This window comes from Phyllobates terribilis, unplaced genomic scaffold, assembly GCF_046119375.1.
Source record: "Phyllobates terribilis strain yellow unplaced genomic scaffold, ASM4611937v1 Scaffold_12__6_contigs__length_324123572, whole genome shotgun sequence".
NCBI classification, from domain to species: Eukaryota; Metazoa; Chordata; class Amphibia; order Anura; family Dendrobatidae; genus Phyllobates; species Phyllobates terribilis.
The window spans coordinates 284,768,649-284,793,745 of NW_027362772.1; the positions used below are offsets into that span (position 1 = coordinate 284,768,649).

Genomic DNA, 25,097 nt, shown 5'->3' on the forward strand with positions numbered 1-25,097 from the left:
GAAAAAGAATGGCCTGTCTTCAGTTTCCAACGCTTTAAATTCCAATGGTTGAAAACAGTAATTGGATTTTTCCTCGTTGCCGGGTTCTTACAAACCTTATAGTTAGTAGACAAAAATAAATCTGAAAGTGCGTGATTATAAATGGAGGCTTTCAAGGTAGCGATGTGGCCACCAGGGGGCGTTAGTGGCAGAAAGAGTACAAGCAGGTGTGCAAATTGCATAACTAATTAGCGTGCTACTTGTCCTTTTCATCTCATTCCAAAGAAGAGTTTATCAGAGAGGTTGCACGACAGAAGACCGTATATGTTGTATCATTAGTGAAATTTGTACCAGATGTTTTTACATTTAAGTAGAAAAGATTTATAGTATATAAATTTTGCTATTTTATTTTTATTTTTTTGCTTGCTTTTTTTTGCAAATATTAGCTGGCCATACACTGTTCATACATTCTTAACATTATCTAATAAACATTATACATTTTTATGATTTTCTTTTTTTTTTAACACTGCATTACTTTTTGATGACCTTTTGATCATTTATGCTTTTACTCGAAACATACATAGTAGTACATAAAAAAAAAAATTCTTTTTTTTTTTATTTTTTTTTTTAGACATAACATGAAAATGCGTAGTCGGCTTTATTATGAATAATACAGCCCTGTACGATCATGCTCAAAAGGGGTCATCCAGCGCCTCTCACTAATGCATCGAAAGGTTGGAGGCGATGCTGTCGTGGTGTGGGTCGGCCACTTGCCAGGTGGTGTTCATGTATACGAGATGCTGAGTGGACAACTTGTCACCAAAAGTGAGGTGCTGGATAAGCTCTTTTTAAAGAGGTGTTTAAAGGGAGTGAAAAGTCTTCAGACTTCTTTATTAATTTTCTAAAATTAATAAAATAATTTTATGCTCAACCACGCCGGTCCTGACTCCCAACACCCTTGAAATGCCTGCGTAGCCAACCACTGTCGAAGATGGTAACTACTGTGATCAGTAGTTGGATGAGCGGGCCTTTTCGGCAGGCCAGAAAGCACAGATTAAGTGGTTCGGTGAAGTGCCAGAGTGGGATCTGCAACGATTCATTAAATGGTCTGAAAATTTTAAGGACTCACAAATTGATGACCCATGTGTTGGATCTCTAATCAATGAGATCAGTGGGGGTCCGATGTCCGACACCCACACTGATCAGCTGATACCCGCTCTGGCGGCTGGATGATTGCAGCTTCGTGCATTGTTTAGTGGCCGCTGATGAGTGCTGCTGTTCATCTCATTCTCAAGTGATAAAATACGTAATTTTGGAATATCCCGGACCTCAGGTGGCATTGCCTGGTGTAAGGCATCGCACCTACTTATCAATTATGATATCGGAGATACACATAGGGAGAACTTCTCTCCAATGGATGCCAGTGTATAGGCCAACGTCACCCATAGGCTTCCATGTTAAAAAGGGCGCCTCCTTATAGAATAGCGTTGTTTTAGTATAATACTCAATACAGCAAAAGAAAAAAGCCAAACTGGTTCAAAAGAGGCCAAAGGTACATTTTTCTTTTGGTAAATAAGGGTGGGTGATTATGGTTATGTCTGATGTATAGATCATGAGGTTTCCAAATTGGAAGACCAAATGGACATTTTATTTGGTTTCTAACCATTTGGACCTCTAGCTGTGTTTGACTTCTAGGCTGTTAGCTTTCCCGGTAGGAGGCCAAAATGTCATTTATTTGTCCTCCTTCTGGTAAGCCGGGGTCAACGGCTATGCTTGACATATAGGCTATGAGTTTCCAAATTGGGGAGCTCAAGCGACAGTTTTTTTGGTTTCCATCAGGTAAATCTGGGCCTATAGATATGTTTGACATATAGACTGTTTGTTTACTACCGAGTAGGGAGGCCAAAAGAACATTTTTTTATTTGCCTCCCCCTGTTAATTCGGGACCTTTGGATATGTTTGATTTACAGGCCATGAACTTTCCAAGTGAGGAGGCTAAAAAGATATATTTTTTGTTTTCCATAAATCAGGACCTATGGATTTTTTGGGAATATAGACCATTTTCTGCTAAGTAGGGAGGCCAAAAGGACATTTTTTTTGCCTCTGTCTGTTATTTGGTTATGTTTAATATATAGGCCATGAACCTTCCAAGTAAAGCGGCCAAAAGTACAATTTTCTGGTTTCCATAGGGTAAATCGGAGCCTATATAGGCTTTGACATATAGGCCTTGAGATTCCAAGTGAGGAGAGAAAAGAGCTATTTTTTTTTTTTACCTCCTTCAGGTTAATCGTGGCCTACAGATGTTACACTTTGGCCGAGAGTCTTCCAAGTGCTTACGCCAAGTGTACACTGCAAACATCTTCCCAGTTGACTTCTAGTAGTGTTGTCCACTTTGAGTCATCATATACATTACTAGCGATGCATATCGTGGCCGTCCCGGTGCAATCTGCTGTGGATATTCCTATATTAATGGTCAGATGGCTCCAATATTTACACAGTGGCAAATTAGTCTATCGAGCGCTACGTTCCTAGCATCAAACTGTCAAGAAGACATTGTAACACCAGCGGCGCAGAGCCGACTCCAACCCATTCCTGGGAGCAAATGCTGCAGCACATTAGTATGTTCAGCACTATATACACAGTAGTAATGAGAGCGCGCCCGGCCTGGTTAACCGTATATTCCCTGTGCGTCTGTTACATCCATTTACAGTAAAATATGGAGTCGACATGTAGGAGAGTAAATCACAGCGTTAATTGGCAGCGCGGTTCTGCAGGGTTCCCCTATTAAATATTCAGCCTTATAATGTGTGAAGTACAAATGCTGCAGAGACTTTCGCGGCCTCGTGACTGGAATGCCACCGCGCGGTCCTCACAATAAGTACTGTAATGATGCCGAGCGTGATGAGATGTAATGAGCAGCTCTCGGGCCTCTGCTGACGAGCGGATGGAAATGAGGGACATTTTATAGGGAATGGATAAAGATGACCCGTGCCACCCCCATTTGCAGGTTCTGTACCCCCATGGATGGTTGGGGTTCACCATGAGAAGGTCCTCCAACCCCACGCTGTAAAGCATCTCGTGTTGGCGCTGCAGACATTCGTCTTTACTAATGACCCTGGCTGATCTATAATAAGGGCAACCATGATTGTTTAGTAATCAATCGAGAAAAAAATTCTGTTAAGCGCAGACACCGATCCATTAGGGAAAAGACCTCCAGACCGATCTCCATTATTACTCCGTGCAGGGATTGTGTACTGGTCAGGGGTCACATGAGACCTTCGCCCTTAGAGGGCAGTTCCATAGGTGGGTTAGTTATATAAGGCTTCAACTACACTGTGTGCAGAATTATTAGGCAGGTTGTATTTTAGAGGATTATTTTTATTATTGATCAACAACTATGTTCTCAATCAACCCAAAAGACTCATAAATATCCAAGCTTAATATTTTTGGAAGTTGGAGTGTTTTTTTTTTTTAGATTTTGCTATCTTAGAAGGATATCTGTTTGTGAAGGTAACTATTACTGTGCAGAATTATTAGGCAACTTAATAAAAACCAAATATAATCCCATCTCACTTGTTTATTTTCACCAGGTAAACCAATATCAGTGCACAAAATTTAGAAATAAACATTTCTAACATGCAAAAACAAAAACCCCAAAAATTAGTGACCAATAAAGCTACCTTTCTTTATGATGACACTCAACAGCCTTCCATCCATAGATTCTGTCAGTTGCTTGATCTGTTTTTGATCAACATTGCATGCAGCAGCCACCACATCCTCCCAGACACTGTTCCCAGAGGTGTACTATTTTCCCTCCCTGTAGATCTCACATTTTATGATGGACCACAGGTTCTCTATGGGGTTCAGATCAGGTGAACAAGGCGGCCATGTCATTATTTTTTCTTCTTTTAGACCTTTACTGGCCAGCCACGCTGTGGAGTAGTTGGATGCATGTGATGGAGCATTGTCCTGCATGAAAATCATGTTTTTCTTGAAGGATACTGACTTCTTCCTGTACCGCTGCTTGAAGAAGTTGTCTTCCAGAAACTGGCAGTAGGTCTGGGAGTTGAGCTTCACTCCATCCTCAACCCGAAAAGGTCCCACAAGTTCATCTTTGATGATACCAGCCCATACCAGTACTCCACCTCCAGCTTGCTGGCGTCTGAATCGGAGTGGAGCTCTCTGCCCTTTTCTGATCCAGCCTCTGGCCCATCCATCTGGCCCATCAAGAGTCACTCTCATTTCATCAGTCCATAAAACCTTAGAAAAATCAGTCTTAAGATATTTCTTGGCCCATTCTTGACATTTTATCTTATGTTTCTTGTTCAAAGGTGGTCGTTTTTCAGCCTTCCTTACCTTGGCCATGTCCCTGAGTATCGCACACCTTGTGCTTTTTGATACTCCAGTAACATTGCAACTCTGAAATATGGCAAAACTGGTGGCGAATGGCATCTTGGCAGCTTCACGCTTCATTTTCCTCAATTCATGGGCAGTTATTTTGCGCCTTTTTTGGCCAACACGCTTCTTGCGACCCTGTTGGCTATTTGCCATGAAACGCTTGATTGTTCGGTGATCACGCTTCAAAAGTTTGGAAATTTCAAGACTGCTGCATCCCTCTGCAAGACATCTCACAATTTTTGGACTTTTCAGAGCCCGTCAAATCTCTCTTCGGACCCATTTTGCCAAAGGAAAGGAAGTTGCCTAATAATTAAGCACACCTCATATAGGGTGTTGATGTCATTAGTCAACACCCCTCCTCATTAGAGATGCACATCACCAGATTTACTTAATTGGTAGTTGGCTCTCAAGCCTATGCAGCTTGGAGTAGGACAACATGTATAAAAAGTATCATGTGATCAAAATACTCATTTGCCTAATAATTCTGCACACGGTGTACTGCATGTATAAATAATAGAGGGGAGGGCATAAAACACAGCCCCCTGTTTCCTTTGTGTGATTTGTACAGGATGACACTTATTGGGCCTCATTCATCAGGACTGTCTTATAGTAAAACTGTATTTCGCCATAGCAACCAGAGTTTGGCTTTCATTTTACCATAGCAACCAGAGTTTGGCTTTCGTGTCACCCTGGCAACCAGAGTTTGGCTTTCGTGTCACCCTGGCAACCAGAGTTTGGCTTTCGTGTCACCCTGGCAACCAGAGTTTGGCTTTCGTGTCACCCTGGCAACCAGAGTTTGGCTTTCGTGTCACCCTGGCAACCAGAGTTTGGCTTTCGTGTCACCCTGGCAACCAGAGTTTGGCTTTCGTGTCACCCTGGCAACCAGAGTTTGGCTTTCGTGTCACCCTGGCAACCAGAGTTTGGCTTTCGTGTCACCCTGGCAACCAGAGTTTGGCTTTCGTGTCACCCTGGCAACCGGTAGAGGTCGGCTGGCTTTCGTGTCACCCTGGCAACCGGTAGAGGTCGGCTGGCTTTCGTGTCACCCTGGCAACCGGTAGAGGTCGGCTGGCTTTCGTGTCACCCTGGCAACCGGTAGAGGTCGGCTGGCTTTCGTGTCACCCTGGCAACCGGTAGAGGTCGGCTGGCTTTCGTGTCACCCTGGCAACCGGTAGAGGTCGGCTGGCTTTCGTGCCACCCTGGCAACCGGTAGAGGTCGGCTGGCTTTCGTGCCACCCTGGCAACCGGTAGAGGTCGGCTGGCTTTCGTGTCACCCTGGCAACCGGTAGAGGTCGGCTGGCTTTCGTGTCACCCTGGCAACCGGTAGAGGTCGGCTGGCTTTCGTGTCACCCTGGCAACCGGTAGAGGTCGGCTGGCTTTCGTGTCACCCTGGCAACCGGTAGAGGTCGGCTGGCTTTCGTGTCACCCTGGCAACCGGTAGAGGTCGGCTGGCTTTCGTGTCACCCTGGCAACCGGTAGAGGTCGGCTTTCATTCTACCAGTGCGGTGTAAGAAATTATTGAGACCCGTCGGGTGATTCTCAGCAGAGGGTAGCAGTGTTTTGTGTGTCCAACATGGCGTATTGTGACATCAAATGCCGACACACTGGATCATTCACAGAAACACACGATTGTTCTGTGCAAACCTTCCTGATCTAGTAATAAGCAGATGACATGGTGTGAAAGTGACATAACACAATATCCACGGCTGATGGCAAAAATAATAGCAATGTGTTCAGCTGCATCCGTCGTTGCCGACATCCAGGAGAGGATTATGAGAAGCCAGAGGAAATCAAAGCAAAAATGATCCAAGCAGGCTTTCATCAGTAAAACATGTCGCCTTATACTGGAAATCAGCAAGTCTGTATTTTTTCCAAAGTCAATGTTATAAATTTGGTACTACTAGATGTGTGTATGAGGAGAAACGTATCCAATATCTGTGATTAATGGTAGAGTCGAAAGCAACGACCACCTGCGGGGACCTATGAGCTGTCTGGTTTGCAGTAACACACAGATGTTACCTGCAGAGTCATGCATCCATTTACCCCTACATATAGGGGTGGTCGTTACCCCCACTACAGTGCTCTACCCTATAGATATGTTGACACAGTTTTATGAGACATTCAGAAACAAAAGTTTGTCAAGCTTAAACCTCTTCAGTAGTGTTGAGCGATACCTTCCGATATCAGGAAATATCGTATCGGATTGGATCGGGCCGATACCCAAAAAGTATCGGATATCGCCGATTCCGATACCGGAAACCAATGCAAGTCAATGGGACACAAATATCGGAATGAAAATAAACCCTTTCTTTCCTTGTAGGTTAATTCTACATGAAGTAAAACAACTAAGAATAATGTAGAATGACATGAAAAGCCGGCAATTCATCAGCGGCATTCACCGGTACCCGACAATTTACAACAGAAAGAATAGAGCTTCACACATAGATTAGATAGATAGAAACATGTCAGTCACATATATATGAAGTACTGTGATAGTGTTGCTTACTGTACTTGTCATTTAGTGTAAAGGATTTATTTAAAAAAATATTAGTGTTTTCGTGCACCGTCTCTTTAAGAAAGCCGGCCGGCAATTCAGCATCTGTACCCGACAATTTAGAATAGAAGGAATAGAGAATCACACATAGATTAGATAGATAGAAACATGTCAGTCACATATATATGAAGTACAGTGACAGTGTTGATTACTGTACTTGTCATTTAGTGTTAAAATAAAGGATTTATTTAAAAAAAAAATGGCGTGGGGTTCCCCTTAATTTTAGGCTCTAGCGGAGGTTAAGCAGACAGCTGGGGCAAATGTTTGAAGCCTGGGAAGGGGGTAATACCCACGGAGCTTCCCAGGCTACTAATATCAGCCCCCAGCTGAATACCTAGCCTTTACTAGCTATTAAAATGGGGGAACCCCCCCAAAAAAATAACGTGGGGTCCCCCCTATTTTAATAGCTAGCACAGGCTAGGCAGACAGCTGGGGGCTGATATTAATAGCCCAGGAAGGGTGCCATGAATATTGGCCCCCTCCCAGGCTAGAAACACCAGCCGTCAGCCGCCCCAGAAATGGCGCATCCATAGGATGCGCCAATTCTGGCACTTAGCCTCGCTCTTCCCACTGCCCTGTAGCGGTGGCAGTGGGGTAATGGGGTTGGGGTTGATGTCAGCTTATAATGCCAGATGACATCAAGCCCAGGTTAGTAATGGAGAGGCGTCTATAAGACACCCCCATTACTAACCCCATAGTCAAAGTTAAAAAAAAAACACAAACACCCAGAATAAAGTCCTTTAATTGAAATAAACACACAATTCTTTATTGTTCTAAATTAAACCATACTTACCATCACGCCCATTCCAGCTGAAGCCAACGATCTCCTGCAATAAAAGAAAAATAATAAAGCAACATCATCCTTACCTTTCAATGGTTCCCAGGACAGCTCCAGCTCTGCTACATCGAGATGACAGGCTGGACCGCAGCAGAACGCTGCCATCCAGCCTGTCATCCCGCAGACACTGAGAAGCGCAGGCATGCTTGCGCTCCTCAGTGTCTCTCTGTGACGTCATCCAGATGAGCCGAGTTCATGTCCAATGAACTCAGCTCACCTCATGCATGTCACTGACAGCGTGGGAAAATTCTCCTGCACTCAGCGCTTCAGCGTGAGAATTCTCCCACGCTGTCCGTGACATACATGAGGTGAGGTCATGTCCAATGAACTCAGCTCACCTCATGCACGTCACTGACAGCGTGGGAAAATTCTCACGCTGAAGTGCTGAGTGCAGGAGAATTTTCCCACGCTGTCAGTGACGTACATGAGGTGAGCTGAGTTCATTGGACATGACCTCGGCTCATCTGGATGCCGTCACAGCCAGACACTGAGGAGTGGAAGTATGCCTGCGCTTCTCAGTGTCTGCGGGATGACAGGCTGGATGGCAGCGTTCTGCTGCGGTCCAGCCTGTCATCTCGATGTAGCAGAGCTGAAGCTGTCGTGGGAGCCATGGAAAGGTAAGGATGAGGTTGCTTTATTATTTTACTTTTATTGCAGGAGATCGTTGGCTTCAGCTGGAATGGGCGAGACGGTAAGTATGGTTTAATTTAGAACAATAAAGAATTGTGTGTTTATTTCAATTAAAGGACTTTATTCTGGGTGTTGTGTTTTTTTAAATACTTTACTAGAAATTCATGGTGGTCATGTCTAATATTGGCGTGACCCCATGAATTTCGGGCTTAGGGCCAGCTGATAATGCCAAGCTGGCCTTAACCCCTTTATTACCCAGTGAGCCACCGCACCAGGGCCCTGGATGAGTTGGGTACAGCGCCAGAAGATGGCGCTTCTATGAGCGCGCCATTTTCTGGGGCGGCTGCGGACTGCAATTTGCAGCGGGGGTGGCCCAGAAAGCTTGGGTCTCCCTGCGCTGCGGATTCCAGCCCCCAGCTGCCTAGTTGTATCTGGCTGGGCACAAAAATAGGGCGAAGCCCCACGCATTTTTTTTTTTAATTATTTCATGAAATTCATGGAATAATTAAGAAAAAAAGGGCTTCCCTATATTGTTGTGTCTGGCCAGGTACAAATAGGCAGCTGGTGGTTGGGGGTAGCCCGTTCCTGCCTGCTGTACCTGGCTGGACACAAATATAGGGCGAAGCCCCACATCAATTTTTTTTAAAATAAATCCTTTATTGTAACACTAAATGACATTTGAGGAGTTAATAAAGATGCAGTCCCTAAATTATTATTTATTTTTTAATTAATTTTTCCCAAAACTTTTGACGTGGGCTTCGCCATATTTTTGTATGCCAGCCAGGTACAGCATCCAGCTTCTATGAACGCGCCATTTTCCGGGGTGGCTGCGGACTGCAATTTTCAGCGGGGGGGGGGGGGGGGCAGAAAGCTTGGGCCTCCCTGCGCTGCAGATTCCATCCCCCAGCTGTCTAGTTGTACCTGGCTGGACACAAATATAGTGCAAAGCCCCACGCCAATTTTTTTTTAATTATTTCATGAATTTCCTGAAATAATTAAAAAAAAATTGACGTGGGGCTTTGCACTATATTTGTGTCCAGCCAGGTACAGCAGGCAGGAACGGGCTGCCCCCAACCACCAGCTGCCTATTTGTACCTGGTTGGACACAACAATATAGAGAAGCCCTTTTTTTCTTAATTATTCCATGAATTTCATGAAATAATTAAAAAAAACAAAACGTGGAGCTTCTCCCTATTTTTGTGTCCAGCCAGGTACAACTAGGCAGCTGGGGAATGGAATCTGCAGCGCAGGGAGGCCCAAGCTTTCTGCCCCCCCGCTGAAAATTGCAGTCTGCAGCCGCCCCGGAAAATGGCGCGTTCATAGAAGCTGGATGCTGTACCTGGCTGGCATACAAAAATATAGCAAAGCCCACGTCAAAAGTTTTGGGAAAAATTAATTAAAAAATAAATAATAATTTAGGGACTGCATCTTTTATTAACTCCTCAAATGTCATTTAGTGTTAAAATAAAGGATTTATTTAAAAAAAAAATGGCGTGGGATCCCCCATAATTTTAGTCTCTAGCGGAGGTTAAGCAGACGGCTGGGGCAAATGTTTGAAGCCTGGGAAGGGGGTAAAACCCACGGAGCTTCCCAGGCTACTAATATCAGCCCCCAGCTGAATACCTAGCCTTTACTAGCTATTAAAATGGGGGACCCCCCCCCCAAAAAAATGACGTGGGGTCCCCCCTATTTTAATAGCTAGCAAAGGCTAGGCAGACAGCTGGGGGCTGATATTAATAGCCCAGGAAGGGTGCCATGAATAATGGCTCCCTCCCAGGCTAGAAACACCAGCCGTCAGCCGCCCCAGAAATGGCGCATCCATAGGATGCGCCAATTCTGGCACTTAGCCTCGCTCTTCCACGCTGCCCTGGTGCGGTGGCAGGGGGTAATAGTGGTGGGGTTCATGTCAGCGCCAGCTGCCATGAAGCCCAGGTTAGTAATGATGGGCGTCTATAAGACACCCCCATTACTAACCTACAAAGTGTTAAAAAGAAAAAACACACACTACACCCAGAAAAAAATAATTTATTTGAAATAAAACACACACTTTTATTTAATTCTTAGTTTACTAAAAATAATAGTTATCTGTCCACGTTCCTGCGCTGATCTCCCATGCACAGCTGTCACATCTGGAGATGGTGACAGCTGTCATGGCTGCTGTAAGCTCACGCTGCCGGGAACACGTCCGCTCCCGGCAGCGGGAGCCACTGACTGAGGTCACCGGAGTGCATTCAGGCAGCGCAGCTCCGGAGACCTCCTTTACGGCACTGCTGTACCGTGGGAATTTCTCACGATACAGCAGGGCCGTAAAGCAGCTAACCGGAGCAGCGCTGCCTGAACTCCGGTGAACCCTTACGGCCCCGTCATTCTAGCGGCAGCAGCGGTTCAGAGCGGTCACATTCTATGTGGCTGCTCTGAACTGGAGATCTTCGTGGGACACTCGTGGACTGCTACGGAGGGGTAAGGATAAGGTTGTGGTTTATTATTTTATATTTTATTACAGGAGATCGATGGCTTCGGGGAATTAGGTGTCTAGGTGAGTATAGGTGTAGTTTTTTATTTTTTACTTTATTTTAGGTGGCGATCGGCGGGGACAGGTAATGTATGAACTAATTTATTGTAGGTAACCACTGGCCACCAATGACATGTATCTAACATTTATTGGGGACACAGTAGGGCAGTTTAAATAGCAGGATCAGGCTGATGGGAACTACTGCTCCCATCGAGCTGATCCTGCTGGCAGGAGTGGACGGGGGACAGACATAGGCCGATGGGAGTAGTAGTGTCACATCGGCCTATGTCTGCCTGCACGCACACACCCGCACACATCGCACAGACACCGCGCACACCCGCACGAACATCGCACAGACACCCCGCACACACACCCCGCACACACACTAATCATGACGGGTCTGGGAGGTGAGGCTGACCTGTGCGGCCGTGGGAAAGTTCATGTGAGTTCATGCAGTCAAGCATGAACTCACATGAACCCTCTGAGGGCACCGCGGCGACTTCAAATGAACAGTTGATCGGCATCACCTGATACCTCAGCTGTTCATTTGAAATAACCGGCGGGAAAGCCGGCGGTGAAGTCTTTTCACTGCCGGCTTCCCCGCCCGGGTCCTTCGCTCCTTGGTGCTGCGCTCGCCGCCCGGTCCTAATTTACGATTGGGATTGGAGGTGGCGAGGGGAGCGGAGGATCGGGGTGGGAGGCTGCGGGGAAGCAGTATGGGGCTGTGTGATTGTTTAAAAGCCGGCGGCTTTTTACCGCCCGCCGGCTTTTAAACAATCAGGAGAATTCTCCCACGCTGGGATGGCATTCTGATGACAGGCTGGATCGCGCTGCCATCCAACTTGTCATCCTTCACAGACACTGCAGAGCGCAGGCATTATGGGAACTTCCGATTCCGGTATCCGATATTGTAAAAGTATCGGAATTAAGTATCGGAATTCCGATACCGCGAATATCGGCCGATACCCGATATTACAGTATCGGAATGCTCAACACTACTCTTCAGACAATGCTCCTTTTTTGGAAACTTTTTGGAAGTGTTTTTTTCCTCCTGAACTTTTTTTTCTGTAAGAGTTTTGGCATAGTTTTTTTTTTTTTGCAAACTAAAGTCACATCAGGATTTGTTTGAAAGAAGCAATGTGTATTATTTTGCATCTACCAGGCTATCCACAACACTTCTTCAGGAAATAATAAGCTCTCAAAAAAGCAGCAATGTGGATGTCTCATAAAAATGAATAGGAAGGTTTTTCTAAGAATTTTTAGGTGGATTTTGCAGAGGTTGCACTCCATACCCAAAAACCTCACAGCAAACATAGAGATGAGCAAATTGATTTGCAGGACCATGCAGTATTCTGTGGCCCCTGGACTACATGACGTTGCGACAGGTCGTCTGCTCAAATGTAGAAAAAGGGACTCAAGCCGTTAAGAGGCCGTTCGTAAGAGGCAGTTCGTGAGTCCCTTTTTCTACATTTGAACAGACGACCTGTCGCAATGTCATGTATGCATCACGCCACAATGGTGACATCGCATCGGGCCAGCTAATCAAGAGGAGTAGATGCCGGTTCACGGGACTTCTTGTCCGGCGGACACAGAATCTTTAGCAAATTTATTTGCTCTTTTCTAGAAAATAGTCTAAGACATAGAACCTGTCATTGTGTAATAAGTCTACAAAACCCATATCTTGGCTATTTTTTTGCTCTCTTCTCCTCGTACGTTGCAGAGCTGCTTATTCCATCCTCCATAATGCACCTAAATTGAAAGTATTGTGAAGTAATGTCTCCGTAATTGGCAAACAGAAATGATCTGATCTTCTTAAATTGGCAGGTAGTGGAATTTCCAGTGACTCTTAATGCGTAATTCATTTATTCAAACTTAATGTCCATTAACATTTTGCGGGAGCTCGTTAGCTTTAATAATGCATTTCTACCTTTTAGCTTCAGCCACCAAAAGCCAGATTTAGATCAAAGAGATGAAGCTTCATCAGATAATAAGGCTTCCTTGGCTCCTGATGTCTCCGGCCTTTCTCCTGCCCTTCATGTCAGAGGTTCTAGCACAGAGAGTAGTGGTAGTGGAATTAATCCACCGCAGCTCTTCTCAATGTGTCACCACTCTCATTTTACACCGGATGAAATCCCAGTGCAATTTACTGCTTAAGGGAAAATCACAAACCCCAACACCACACACATGTTCTGCTTCAACTATCATTATGGTATGACCCTGCCCTGGAGGTTCGACAATCATATAGGCATAAATAACAGAAAAGAAAACCATATATAATAAAAATGCACTTTATTAGTTGCTCCTGAGTTAAAGGGGTTTGTTCTGCAATTATAACGGATATCCGGGATCAGAGAAATGTTGATTGCGGGATCTCAGTGCCGGAATCTCCATCAATCACATGGAATGGACCAATTGTTGGGCATCCACACAGTTTCTTTTTTTGTCTGTGACTGGTCTTGTATCCAGAGCTCAGGGAAACCACTGATATTTAGAAAAGGGGTTCGGTGTCGCCATACATGCCCATTGCCCCTATATTTATTGTCTTTAGGGCTGAGGAATATAACCAATAACTGTAAAAGCTAAAAGGGTTGGCATCGCGGGCGCAACCACTGATCCTTTTTTTGTGATTGATTGGGGGGGGGGACCCAGGAATGATCAGACACTTCTACAAGATGAGTGATAAATACAAATTGTGGGGCATCCCCTTTTTAAGGAGGACCTATCACCATTCTTGACATAGTTTCATTCCTCCTAAAAAAAAAAAAAAAAAAAAGAACACAATAATTTGTGCCCTACCGTTCCCCACGTTACTGATATGGGCGTGTTCCTAGACTGTCAGCTTTGATTCGACAGTGTCAGTATAGGGACATGCCCCTAACTGGTAACACCCACTTGTCACTTCATTCATTGGAGTTTGGACAGGTTCTCCTTAACCCCTGCTTGATGTATGATGTACTTGTGTGTCACTTATCATGGAGCGGGCTCAGGATCTGGCTGTGTTACACAGCCAGCATCTGTCACTAACCGTAGCCCCACCTAGCGTCGCTCATGGTTGTTTAACCCCTTAAATCCTTAAATGCCACTTTTAATCTCTGACAATGGCATTTAAGTAGCGCCAATGGGTTACCTACTGAAGGACCTTGGCAATGCCCTCTAGTTGCTCTCGTGAAACACAGCCAGGGGCTATTCTTTATAAAAGACCATAATTTTTATTATACAACACCAATATTCTGGTATTTGGGCAGCACGGTGGCTCAGTGGTTAGCAGTATACGGTGGCTCAGTGGTTAGCACTGTAGCTTTGCAGCGCTGGGGTCCTGGGTTCAAATCCCGCCAAGGACAACATCTGCAAGGAGTTTGTATGTTCTTCCCGTGTTTGCGTGGGTTTCCTCACACACTCCAAAGACTGATAGGGAGTGTAGATTGTGAGCCCCAATGGGGACAGCGATGATGAGGTCTTTAAAGCACTGCGCAATATGATAGTGACGCGCCCCTGGGCCTGTGTCGCGCTGCGTTGCGCACGCGGGAGCTTACCCGGAGCCGGATCTCTTGAGGGTTGTAGTCTCGTGGCGGTGACCCGGTCCGTGCCCAGGGAGTCAAACTGAGCGGCGATGTAACAGCGGTAGATGCAGGACGACTACGCCACCCGTTGAATGCAGCTATGGAGCTGCCGCTGCAGGACAGTCCGCTGAGGCCGGTGGATGGATGGTGCAGCGTAGATGGTATAACCCCCAACGGGAGGGGTATGGCCTCAGGGCAGCAGATGTGGATGATGGGGGTAGCAGGAACCACTCAGAGACGGTGCGGTGTAATTCAGGGTCTTTACTGGTAACAACGATAGACCCTCCCGGAGTACTTGCTAGTGAACGGGGCCTGGTCAGTCCTTGAGCAGATGGGATCTCCCCTGGCCAGGCGGAGTTGTAGGCCTCCCAAACTGACTGTACTCTTCTGGCTACCTTGCTAGAAGCGGATATAAGTAGCCCACGTCCCTGAGTGTACCGTGTGGTGCTCACCCGTATGGCCGGTGACTCAGGGCCTTCTAATGGCTTCCGCTCCACGATGGCGGTGCTGGTCCCACACGTGTGACCGTGCCTTCGGGTTTCTGGGCCTGAGGACCTGAAATCCCCTGCCGGTCGGCTTCTGCTGCTGGGTAAGAGTTAGTCCCCACAGCCTCGGACGCCGGGTCCGGTAAGAAAGCTTCTCAGTCAGGGCGAGCTCTGCAGCTGCCAGCCCCTGACTCGTAGTAGTATTGCTTCTGCTGTTTCTTGTCTCTACTCTCCTTGACTGCTCACCCTGCTTCAGCCCCGGGTTTATATAGGGGAAGTTCTTCCCCTCCCAAGACTGGGCAGGAGGTGTGGCATGCACAGGATCCCTGACCAAAGGACCTCCCACCTGCTCTCAGACATAACATCTCTATCACTGTGGCAACCAGACCCCTGGGGTGTCACAATAGCGCTATATAAGCAAAGCATATTAAAAAAATATAGAAAAAGTGATCAGACGGTTCAAATACCCTAAGAGGAATAAAAGATTAAGTACCATAAAAAATAAGAAAATCTAAAAGTTTGAGTCTCCTTCAATTTCGCTGGTTAAAAATATTTGCAATTGCCGCATCCGTAAAAGGCCGATCTATCAAAAATGTAATATTAACCTGTGCTGTAAAAACCATTAAAGATTTAAAAAATCTGAACCCCCAAATTCCTGTTTAATCGGTCTCCTCACTTTTTTTTTTCTAAATTACAATCGAAAGCGATTAAAATATCATATCTACCCCAGATAATTAATAAACATTTCATCTCGACACACAATAAAAAGAAGCCCTTACACATCTCCATCGAATGAAAAATAAAAAAAAAGTTACGGATACCAGAGAATGGCGAGACAAAGCAAAAATGTTTTTTCTTTTTACAAAATTGTCTTTTTTTTTTTTTTCTTTAACCACTAAAATATAATAAGAAACTATACAAGTTTGGTATCGCCGTAGTGGTGCTGATCTGGAGAATCGGGATACCTGGTCATTTTTATTGTACAATGAACTTTGCAAAAAATAAAATCTGAAAAACGATGACAGAATTGCATTTTTTTTTTTTCACCATTTCACTGCATTTGGAATTTTTTTTTCTTGTGCATTATATTTATAACCTCCTCTAAGAAAAGTGGATATACTCAGGATATTCAATAAAAATATATACCTTAATTTTTTATTAATACATAGAGATAAAATAGAACAGGGGAAAAATCCAAAAATTGGAAATTTACACGGGAAAGACCTAATTCCAAAATGAAAAAAAGAAATGTCGGGAGTGGGTATATAAAATAAGTAATGGTTTCCCTGAATGAATACAATATAAATATATGTAGATAAAAATATAGCTGCAAAAGTAAATAAATATAGAAAATATTAAATGAATAAATAGAATAAATCCAAGTGGATAGTTTACATATAATCATACTGCAATATATACATCAGCAGATACTCATAGCATGTAACATTCAAAAAGACAGGGAGGAAAAGGAAAAACAAACCATGTACGGACACCCCAGAACTCAAACGCACGTTTCGCCTGGTGGCTTTTTCAAGGAGGTTTTTTTTTTTTTTTTACAACTTATCACACAAAAAAAAAAAATACTATGGAAGAAAAAATAAAGTTATGGATTTTGGAAGAAGGAGAGAGAAAAAGCAAAAATTTGCCGTAATGGGAAGAGCGCTAAAGAAAAGTATATAACTATTTATAAGAACTTCACTTGCAGAGGGCATTGTTATGGGAAAATCTTCCCTCGTATATGCTCCACATCAGTGTTTATATGACCTCCACTCCCTCCTTGTATGGTCCCTTGTTGCTCTACGTCTTTGCCACCTCTGCTCAAGGTCAAGCAGGGACAGCTATGGCTCTTAAGGCACTAATCCATCGCCATCGAGGGCTTGTCCGTATGAAGCTCCTGAGCTCTGCTCTTCTCCTGTGATGTCCCCTCCCTCGTGTACTGCACTGTCCACCCAAGCTGAGAGCAGCCCATTACTGGCCTGGCGCGCACACTGTGTCTCTCCGTTATATATGACACTCGGACGGATGTATCAGTGTGGAACATGGCATAGATCTGTAGCTTCACCTCAGCATGAAGGCAAATGAGTTTCCTTCAGCCTGATCTGCTTCAAGTGTGAAACTCGCTCTGCAGAAATAGATTTCATGTTGGCGAGATATCAATCTGACCGGCTTTTGTGCCTCTCAGCCCTCTCTCTTCACGTTCCCTCGCGTGCTGAGACCCTCATGTTGGATGACTTGGCTCTGACTTTACATCACGGGTCTTAACATCATCAGGGTCCAAGCTGGTAACTGGATCTACTCTATATAGTATGGTTATGACTAGATGGCCCGACCTTGCTCCGTGCCCTTCCTTCCACCTTTCTTCTTCTCCTTTTAAAGGTCCTCAACTTTCCATGCATGGTCCTTATTGGAAGTTGTTCATTTTTCTCTGTTCTTGAGATTCGTCATCCTTGTTAGCATTTATCTTCACCCTTAGCTTCTACCAACTTGCAATACCTTATTAAATTCTTCCATCATACCCTGTCATTTTCTTAGCCTGCTGCTGTTCAATTTCCTCCTTGTCCTACACCGCGACTTCGACTTAAGCTCCGTTGGTAGCATCTCTGATTTACTGTGCGAAAAGCTCACCTATTTCTTCCGTCTTGGTCAATACCTTCTTTAGTGGGTGGTACTGTGAAGCTCATCTCCATAACTTCAGCATAAAGATATAAAGTACAACTAAAAAGGTGCAATAAATTTCTCCCATTCTTCCATTTTTGACTGAAGGATCAACATTGATAGCTGAAGCACCCATGTGCAGCTTGGCTAAGCGGGCGTGTGAAATCAGTCTAGACGAGGAAGGAAATAAAATGTTAATTGATGGTTAAAAGGAATCGTAATTTCCCATACAGAAAGTAAAAATGAAGCTACATTTTGTAAATGATAGGATACACAACTTTGGGTCATGTTCTAGCTCTGTTCTCTTGAAGCACTAGGAGTCAATATCTGACCAAAAGCAACATCTTCATGGACTTCCTGTGCTTGGAAGAAAAAGACAAAGATCCACCCCCAAAAATTAAATTTTTATTATACAATCAAGGAAAACTGAATAAAGAAAAAAACTCATTAAAACATTTTAAAATAAAAAAATCAGAGCGAATTCCATTTTAGCATAACTAGAAACGAATCCTGCATTTAAGGGTGAATCACCACACTAATATAAAACATTCGATAAATATAACATGAGAAAATTACAGTATATATATATATATATATATAAGTTGTGTGGCGTACAGGTAAAGATCATATAAAAAGGGGGGAGGGACAAGTCCCCACTTGTATCACTGATATTGATCAGCTTCCTCAGGGGTTTTCCTGTTTTTACTGGACTTGTGTGCTGATCATCTGACTACTCGACTTGCATCCTACAAGAGCCTGCATGGCTTATAGGTCTCCTCACTCTGACATGCCAGGCTTGACTTATCACTCTGCACGAGGATAAACGTTGCCTTTTAGACCCCAGTCCAGAGTCTCTCGGCTAGCCAAATCAGATCTCATACTTTGCACTGATGAGGGGCAACACTGTGTCTGCAAATGTGAAATTCTGGTTTGGCTTTTATCCGAAGTCATATTAGAAGGTCAATTAAAGAGTAATTATTGACTTTTTAGGTCGCTGCTTCCAATAGGTGGCGCAAGAGTTCTAGTCCTCTTCCTCTCTGGAGAGGCAATTTACATATTTAGTTTCCCAGAACAGCATATATGGCTTATAAGTCTCCTCACTCTGACATGCCAGGCCGGGCTTGTCATTATCCACAAGTAGAAACGTTACCCTTTAGATCCCAGTGCAGAACTTCTCACCTAGCCAAATCAGATCTCATACTTTGCACTGATGATGAGCAACATCCCGAAACACCGTGTCTGCAAATTGAGATTCTGATTTGTCTTTTATCCTAAGTCATATGGCAAGGCCCATTAAAGAGTAAATTTTGACTTTTAGGATCGCTGCTTCCAATAGGTGGCGCTATAGTTCTAGTCCTCTTCCTCCCTGTAGAGACAATTTGCATATTTAATTTCCCAGAGGAGCATGCATGGCTTATAATTCTCCTCGCTCTGACATGCCAGGCTTGGCCTGCCACTCCACAAGGAGAAACGTTACCCCTTAGATCCTACAACCCAGAAATATATGTTAGTTTTCCATAAGAACTGTTCTAGCAATGTGCAATATTTGGAAAGCCACCTTACAAGCAGTCCAGGTGCACCATGAGTGGGATAAGATCCTTGCTGGGTCCACCCCTCACTAGAGAGGAGAACATGGGACAGCAATGTGATGCTTTTATATGCTGATACTGTTACTAATAATCAATCTTTTGTTCTTCCTCTTTGTTTTCTAGATAAACCAGTGGTGATGGTATCGGTGGTTTATCCACTGGGTCTTACCAGGGAAGGAGAACCTCTGGAGTTAACGTGCCGAACAGTTGGTAAACCCAGGTAATGTGAAGGGTGGGAGCAATAATTAGTGGACAACTAACCATATGAACCTCAGAAGATTTAGCCATCCCAAGCCTTGGGGGGTAAAAAAAGATCTAGGCAACCATCAGTAGAAGTCGTGAAAATCTCAGAATGAAAAGGAACCTGCCACTAAGAAAAATATGGATAGCAGGCGAGTTTCAGGATAGTTCCCGGACATACTAGCCTATTGCGTGCACCAAAAGTGGTTTTAACTTGTTGGATGAGGGCAGCAAGACCTTCAACGGACATGATGCGATCAAAGACAAATACCGATTTCTTTAGGCTTGAAATTTAAAAGAATAGAATATAGAAATATCTAGAGTTAATGCATTTATCTTTTCATGATTGGTTGACAAAAAAGACAAGAATCTGTCCATTCTCGTTAAAATCCTGTGCTGTTTCCTCTGATTTACAGATAAGATACTAATTATAGATAGCTAGCTTGTTAAAGTGTGGGGATTTGACAAATGTGTTAGATGTGTTTGGCGTATGTCTTTTTTGTCTCCTCCGCAGAGAAGTGAAGGATTAAAAAAAGGAAAATAATAGGGCAGAAATGGCAAGCATTAGACTGTTTTTTACAGAACCTCCTTTTTTTTTTTTACAATTTTGGAGCGCCTAGAGGTGCCTGTCCCTGTTGTAAGGGCAGATCATATGGTGTCTAATCAAGAAAGCCGAAAACCTGTGTGTAAAACTCAAGAATTGTTGTGTCTTTGATATCTTTTTACAGAAGACATGTATATCAATATTGACTCGTTGATGTTCTCCATAGACCTGTAAAGTGGTGGTGGTGGTGGTCTTCATAGCCATATGTAGCAACATTGATTGACATGTAGAACATAACTGACTCATTGATGTTCTTCTTGGATATATACGGTAGCATTCACTCGTTAATATTCTTATATATGCATAGTGAAATTGACTCGATGTTCACCTTAGAACAACAGACATGTTGATGTTTTCCATAAACGTGTAGAGCAACATTGATTTATGTTCTACATGGACATGTAGAGCGACATTGACTTGATGCTGTTCCTCATAGCCATGTATAGCGACATTGACTCGTTGATGTTCTCCTTAGACACATATAGTGATGTTGGGTTTCTTCATAAGCATATATAGCAGCGATGACTTATTGATGTTCTCCATACATATAAAGAACATCACTGGCTCATTGATGATCACAATAGACGTGAAGAACATCATTGACTCTTTAATGATCTCCGTAGATATGTAGAGCAGCAATGACTTGTTGATGTTCCTCATAGAATTTTGGAGCAGAATTGACTCATTGATGATCTCCATAAACGTGTAGAACATCATAAACTTATTGATGTTCACCATAGACAGGTACAGCACCATTGTTTGTCTCGTTGATGTTCTTCATAGATGTGTCTGGCAGCACTGACTCACTGATGTTCTCCATAGACATGTATAGTGGTGTTGGTGTTCTTCATAGCCATGTGTAACAACATTGATGGACATGTAAAATATAACTAACCGTTCTTCGTGGCTATATACGGTAGCATTGACTCTTTTAATATTCTTCTTAAATATGTATAGCGCAATTGACTCATTGATGGTCTCCGCAGACGTATACAGTGGCATTGACTCGTTGATATTCACCTTATAACAGCAGAGACCTGTTGATTTTTTTCCATAGACAAGTAGAGCAACATTGATTACATTTTCTACAAAGATATGTAGAGAGACATTGACTTAATGATGTTCTTCATAGCCATGTAGAGCAACATCTATTATTTTTAAGTTCTCCATTGACATGTAAAGCAACATTGACTCTTTTACCTTAGACATATATGGGGGGGGGGGTTGGTTTTCTTCATAGGCATTAATAGCAGCATTGACTTGTTTATGTTCTTCCTAGATATGAAGAGCATTATTGACTTGATGATCTTCGTAAACTTGTAGAGCAGCAATGACTTGTTAATGTTCCTCATCAACATGTTGAGTAGCATTGACTCGTTGATGTTCTCCATATACGTGATGATCTCTGTAGACATTTGGAGCAGCAATGACTTGTTGATGTTCTCCTTAAATGTGAATAACCTCATCAACTTACTGATCTCCATTGACGTTCTTCATTGACATGCAGAGCACCATTGTCTCGTTGATGTTCTTCATAGATGTGTGTATGGCAGCATTGACTCTTTAGATGTGTAGAACAGCTTTGTCATGTTTTCCATAGACATGTGCAACAACTTTGATTCAATGTTCTCCATAGATATGTAGCGTGACATTGACTTCATAGTGTTCCTCATAGCCACGTAGAACAACATTAATTATTTTTGAGTTCTCCATTGACATGTAAAGCAACATTGACTTGTTGTTCACCTTACACATATATAGTGGTATTGGATACCTTCATAGCCATTTATAGCAGCCTTGACTTGTTGATGTTCTCCCTAAATGTGAAGAACATTATTGATTTGTTGATGATCTTCTTAGACTTGTAGAGCAGCAATGACTTGTTAATGTTCCTCATCAACCCGTTGAGCAGCATTGACTCGTTGATGATCTCCATAGACATGAAGAACATCTTTGACTCGTTGGTGATCTCTGTAGACATTTGGGGCAGCAATGACTTGTTGATGTTCCTCATAGACATTTGGAGCAGCAGTGGCTAGATGATCATCATCATTGACTTATTGATGTTTTCCATAGATTTGTAGAGCACCATTGTCTCGTTGATGTTCTTCATAGATGTGTAGAACAGCATTGTCTTGTTTTCCATAGACGTACAGTAATGTTCTCCACAGATATGTAGAGTGACATTGACTCTATGTTCTTCGTAGCCAAGTAGAGCGACATTGACTCTTTGATGCTCTCCTTAAACTTTCACTCAATCAGCCATCCACTTCAGGTGTAGAATATGTTCATCATACAGACGCGGGCTGCTAATGCCATGGTAAATCTACCCCAATATTTTAGAATAAGTCATATATAATTCATTACGTATAAAACCTCATTAATACATGGTAAAAAGTCTGCAGCAGATATTATAAAGTAGCTGCCATTGCTTGATATTTAGTGCTTTTATATCTGGCCTTTCCATCTATTTATAAGCCACTGACATTAAATAATTGATTGCACCCGTCGGTTGTGACACAGATACGGTGTGAGTGACATTGAGCGAGGTGCGACATTGACAGTGACAATGACGTTCATGTGGCACTGGCATGTAGTACAGTTTTTTTTTGTTTTTTTTTTCCCCCAATGAATATGTTAATGTAGACGCATACAGATGGAATAGAAAGACTTGACAACAACTACTTTGTTTTAATTAACGTTGCTGTCTAACATGCCTAAATGGAGCGTAATTCAATTAAAGTTTGCTTCCATTCTTTTTGTAAATGTGTGTTTCTATCATTGGGAGATGGAAGGCCTAATATACGTAGCGTAGTAAGCTGTCCATTATGGTAATGACCGATCAACGACTGCTTCATCTGTAATGATGGTAAAAAAAAGCCAACAATATAAACGTCAACCACTTGATTGACCGTGGCGAGTATAGATACAGCGGCATGTAAAAGTTTGTGCACCCCTGGTCAAAATTACTGTTATTGTGAACAGTTAAGCAAATTGAAGATGAAATGATCCCTAAAAGGCCTAAAGTTACAGATGACACATTTCCTTTGCATTTTTGGTCTAATATATATATATTTATATATTTTTATTTTATTTTATTTTTTTTCATTTTAAAAATGACAAGGGAAATGGGCCGATGCAAAAGTTTAAGCGCCCTTGGAGATTTCTGTGCTCAGATAACTTGGACCAAGGTTTCCGACCTTAATTAGCCTATTAGGTTATGACTTGTTCACCATCATCGTTGGGAAAGGCCAGGTGATGCAGATTTCCCAGTTTTATAAAAATCTAGCCTCCTCTAACCTTGTGCCAAAAAAATGCAGCCATGAGTTCTTCTAAGCTGCATTTTCTGAAAAGGAAAATGGTCGAGGCCCACAAAGCTGGAGAAGGCTTTAAGATGATAGAAAAGGGGTTTCAAGTTGCCCTTTCCTCAGTTCGAAATGTAATTAAGAAATGGAAGTTATCTGGATCGGTGGAGGTCAAGATAAGGTCTGGAAGACCAAGCAAAAATGTCAGAGAGCTGCTTATCGGATTACTAGAGAGGCAAATCGGAACCAGCTCAAAACACGTAGGTTTTTGCTACTCCATTCAGGATGTCCTGTTTTCTCAATGTTTCGACGACTTTAATTTGGATGTTTCAATAAAAATTTTTGTTTGTATTCACACTGGAAATAAAGTTCTGGATTCTCACTAATTTTCCAAGATAACTGATCTTGCACGCCAGGATATTCAGCTCCAAATCGAGCTGGTGACTATTCCCTTCTGGAGCCGCCTACCGGAGGTCCATGCAGGGAACACAAATCCACATTTCATGTTACAATTTTTCTGGTCTTGATGACGACTTACTTGTGCTGACCCCCAAATTTTATTCCAAATGCCCTCCATTTTCGAAGGTTTATTAAATTTATTTATTTTTTTTCCCGTAAGTCACCTCCTGTCCATATTCCGTAAGGCCACATGGATGACATGGAGATCTGTGGACAAAAGAGGAGATCACATACGTAAGGACAAACCCAACGGAAATGTATTTCTTAAAGGGGTTGTTCATTTTTATTGAAAATGGTGGATAGACATGCAGTGCCTAAAAATGAGAAGCCCCTGCCACTGCATCGCCGATTTGCCACTGCTTTTCATCAGTCTGTTTACAGTAACACAGTTCTGCCGACCACTGCAGCAATCACTGGCTTGACTTACCCTGGCATGGCTGGTGAGCCCGCTCTCATACTCAGCAGCTTCTGGCTGTTTTACACAGATGGCAGCTGTCATGGTTGGATCAAATAAGCTAAATGCCATATTTCGAACTTTTATGATTTTCGATGAAGTTCCATTGTCGAAGGTATCAGAACACAGCAACATTTATTTTTTAATAGTAGAATAAAAAAAAAGCTACATAACTTTGGTACCCTCAGAATAAATTTAACGTCATTGTTTATTTTTTTTTAGGTAATTGAACCCCATTTAAAACAAAACAGTGATAGAATTGCATATTTTTTTTTTGTAATCCTGTTTTTCAGTACATCATATGGTAGACGAAGTGGTGGTACAACTCTTCCCACAAAGGAAAAAAAAAACCAAACCCTTATACAGCGAAGTCAATGGAAAAAAAAATGAAAGTGTCTCTGGGAAAATAGAGATAATAAAGTGAAAAATTGTCAATCATAAAGAGGCTGTGCCAATTAAAGTTTAAGGACACCTGTAACAGGGAAGAAAAATGTTTACATGTGTTAGTGGTTACCTTGTGCAGTTTTAATTAACTAAAAGTTTGTCTGGAAGCTTCATTCGTTTTCAGTCCCCCTAATATGCAGTTTGACGTCTGATACAAGTTTTAAATTTTTATAAAAGGGAGTGACCCTCCCTGTAATATAGGCTGAATGTGTGGTCTGTGTGTCTCTCCCAGTAATATAGTCTGGATGTGAGGTCTGTGTCTCTCCCAGTATTATAGGCTGTATGTAACCTCTGGGTGTTTCTCCCAGTAATATAGGATGGATGTGAGCTCTGTGTGTCTCTCCCAGTAATACAGGCTGCATGTGAGCTCTGTGTGTCTTTCCCAGTAATATAG

General features: G+C 43.0%; 1 protein-coding gene across 5 annotated transcripts in view; it reads left to right on the top strand.

The window, feature by feature from the left end:
- CADM1 (cell adhesion molecule 1) overlaps positions 1 to 25,097 on the top strand; it is a 236,755-nt gene that overhangs the window by 153,036 nt on the left and 58,622 nt on the right. For all 5 annotated transcript variants that reach the window (XM_073657109.1, XM_073657106.1, XM_073657107.1 and 2 more), the window contains one exon: positions 19,321 to 19,417. In XM_073657109.1, the coding sequence (XP_073513210.1) occupies positions 19,321 to 19,417 (97 nt within the window). The remainder of the gene's footprint in view (positions 1 to 19,320; positions 19,418 to 25,097) is intronic.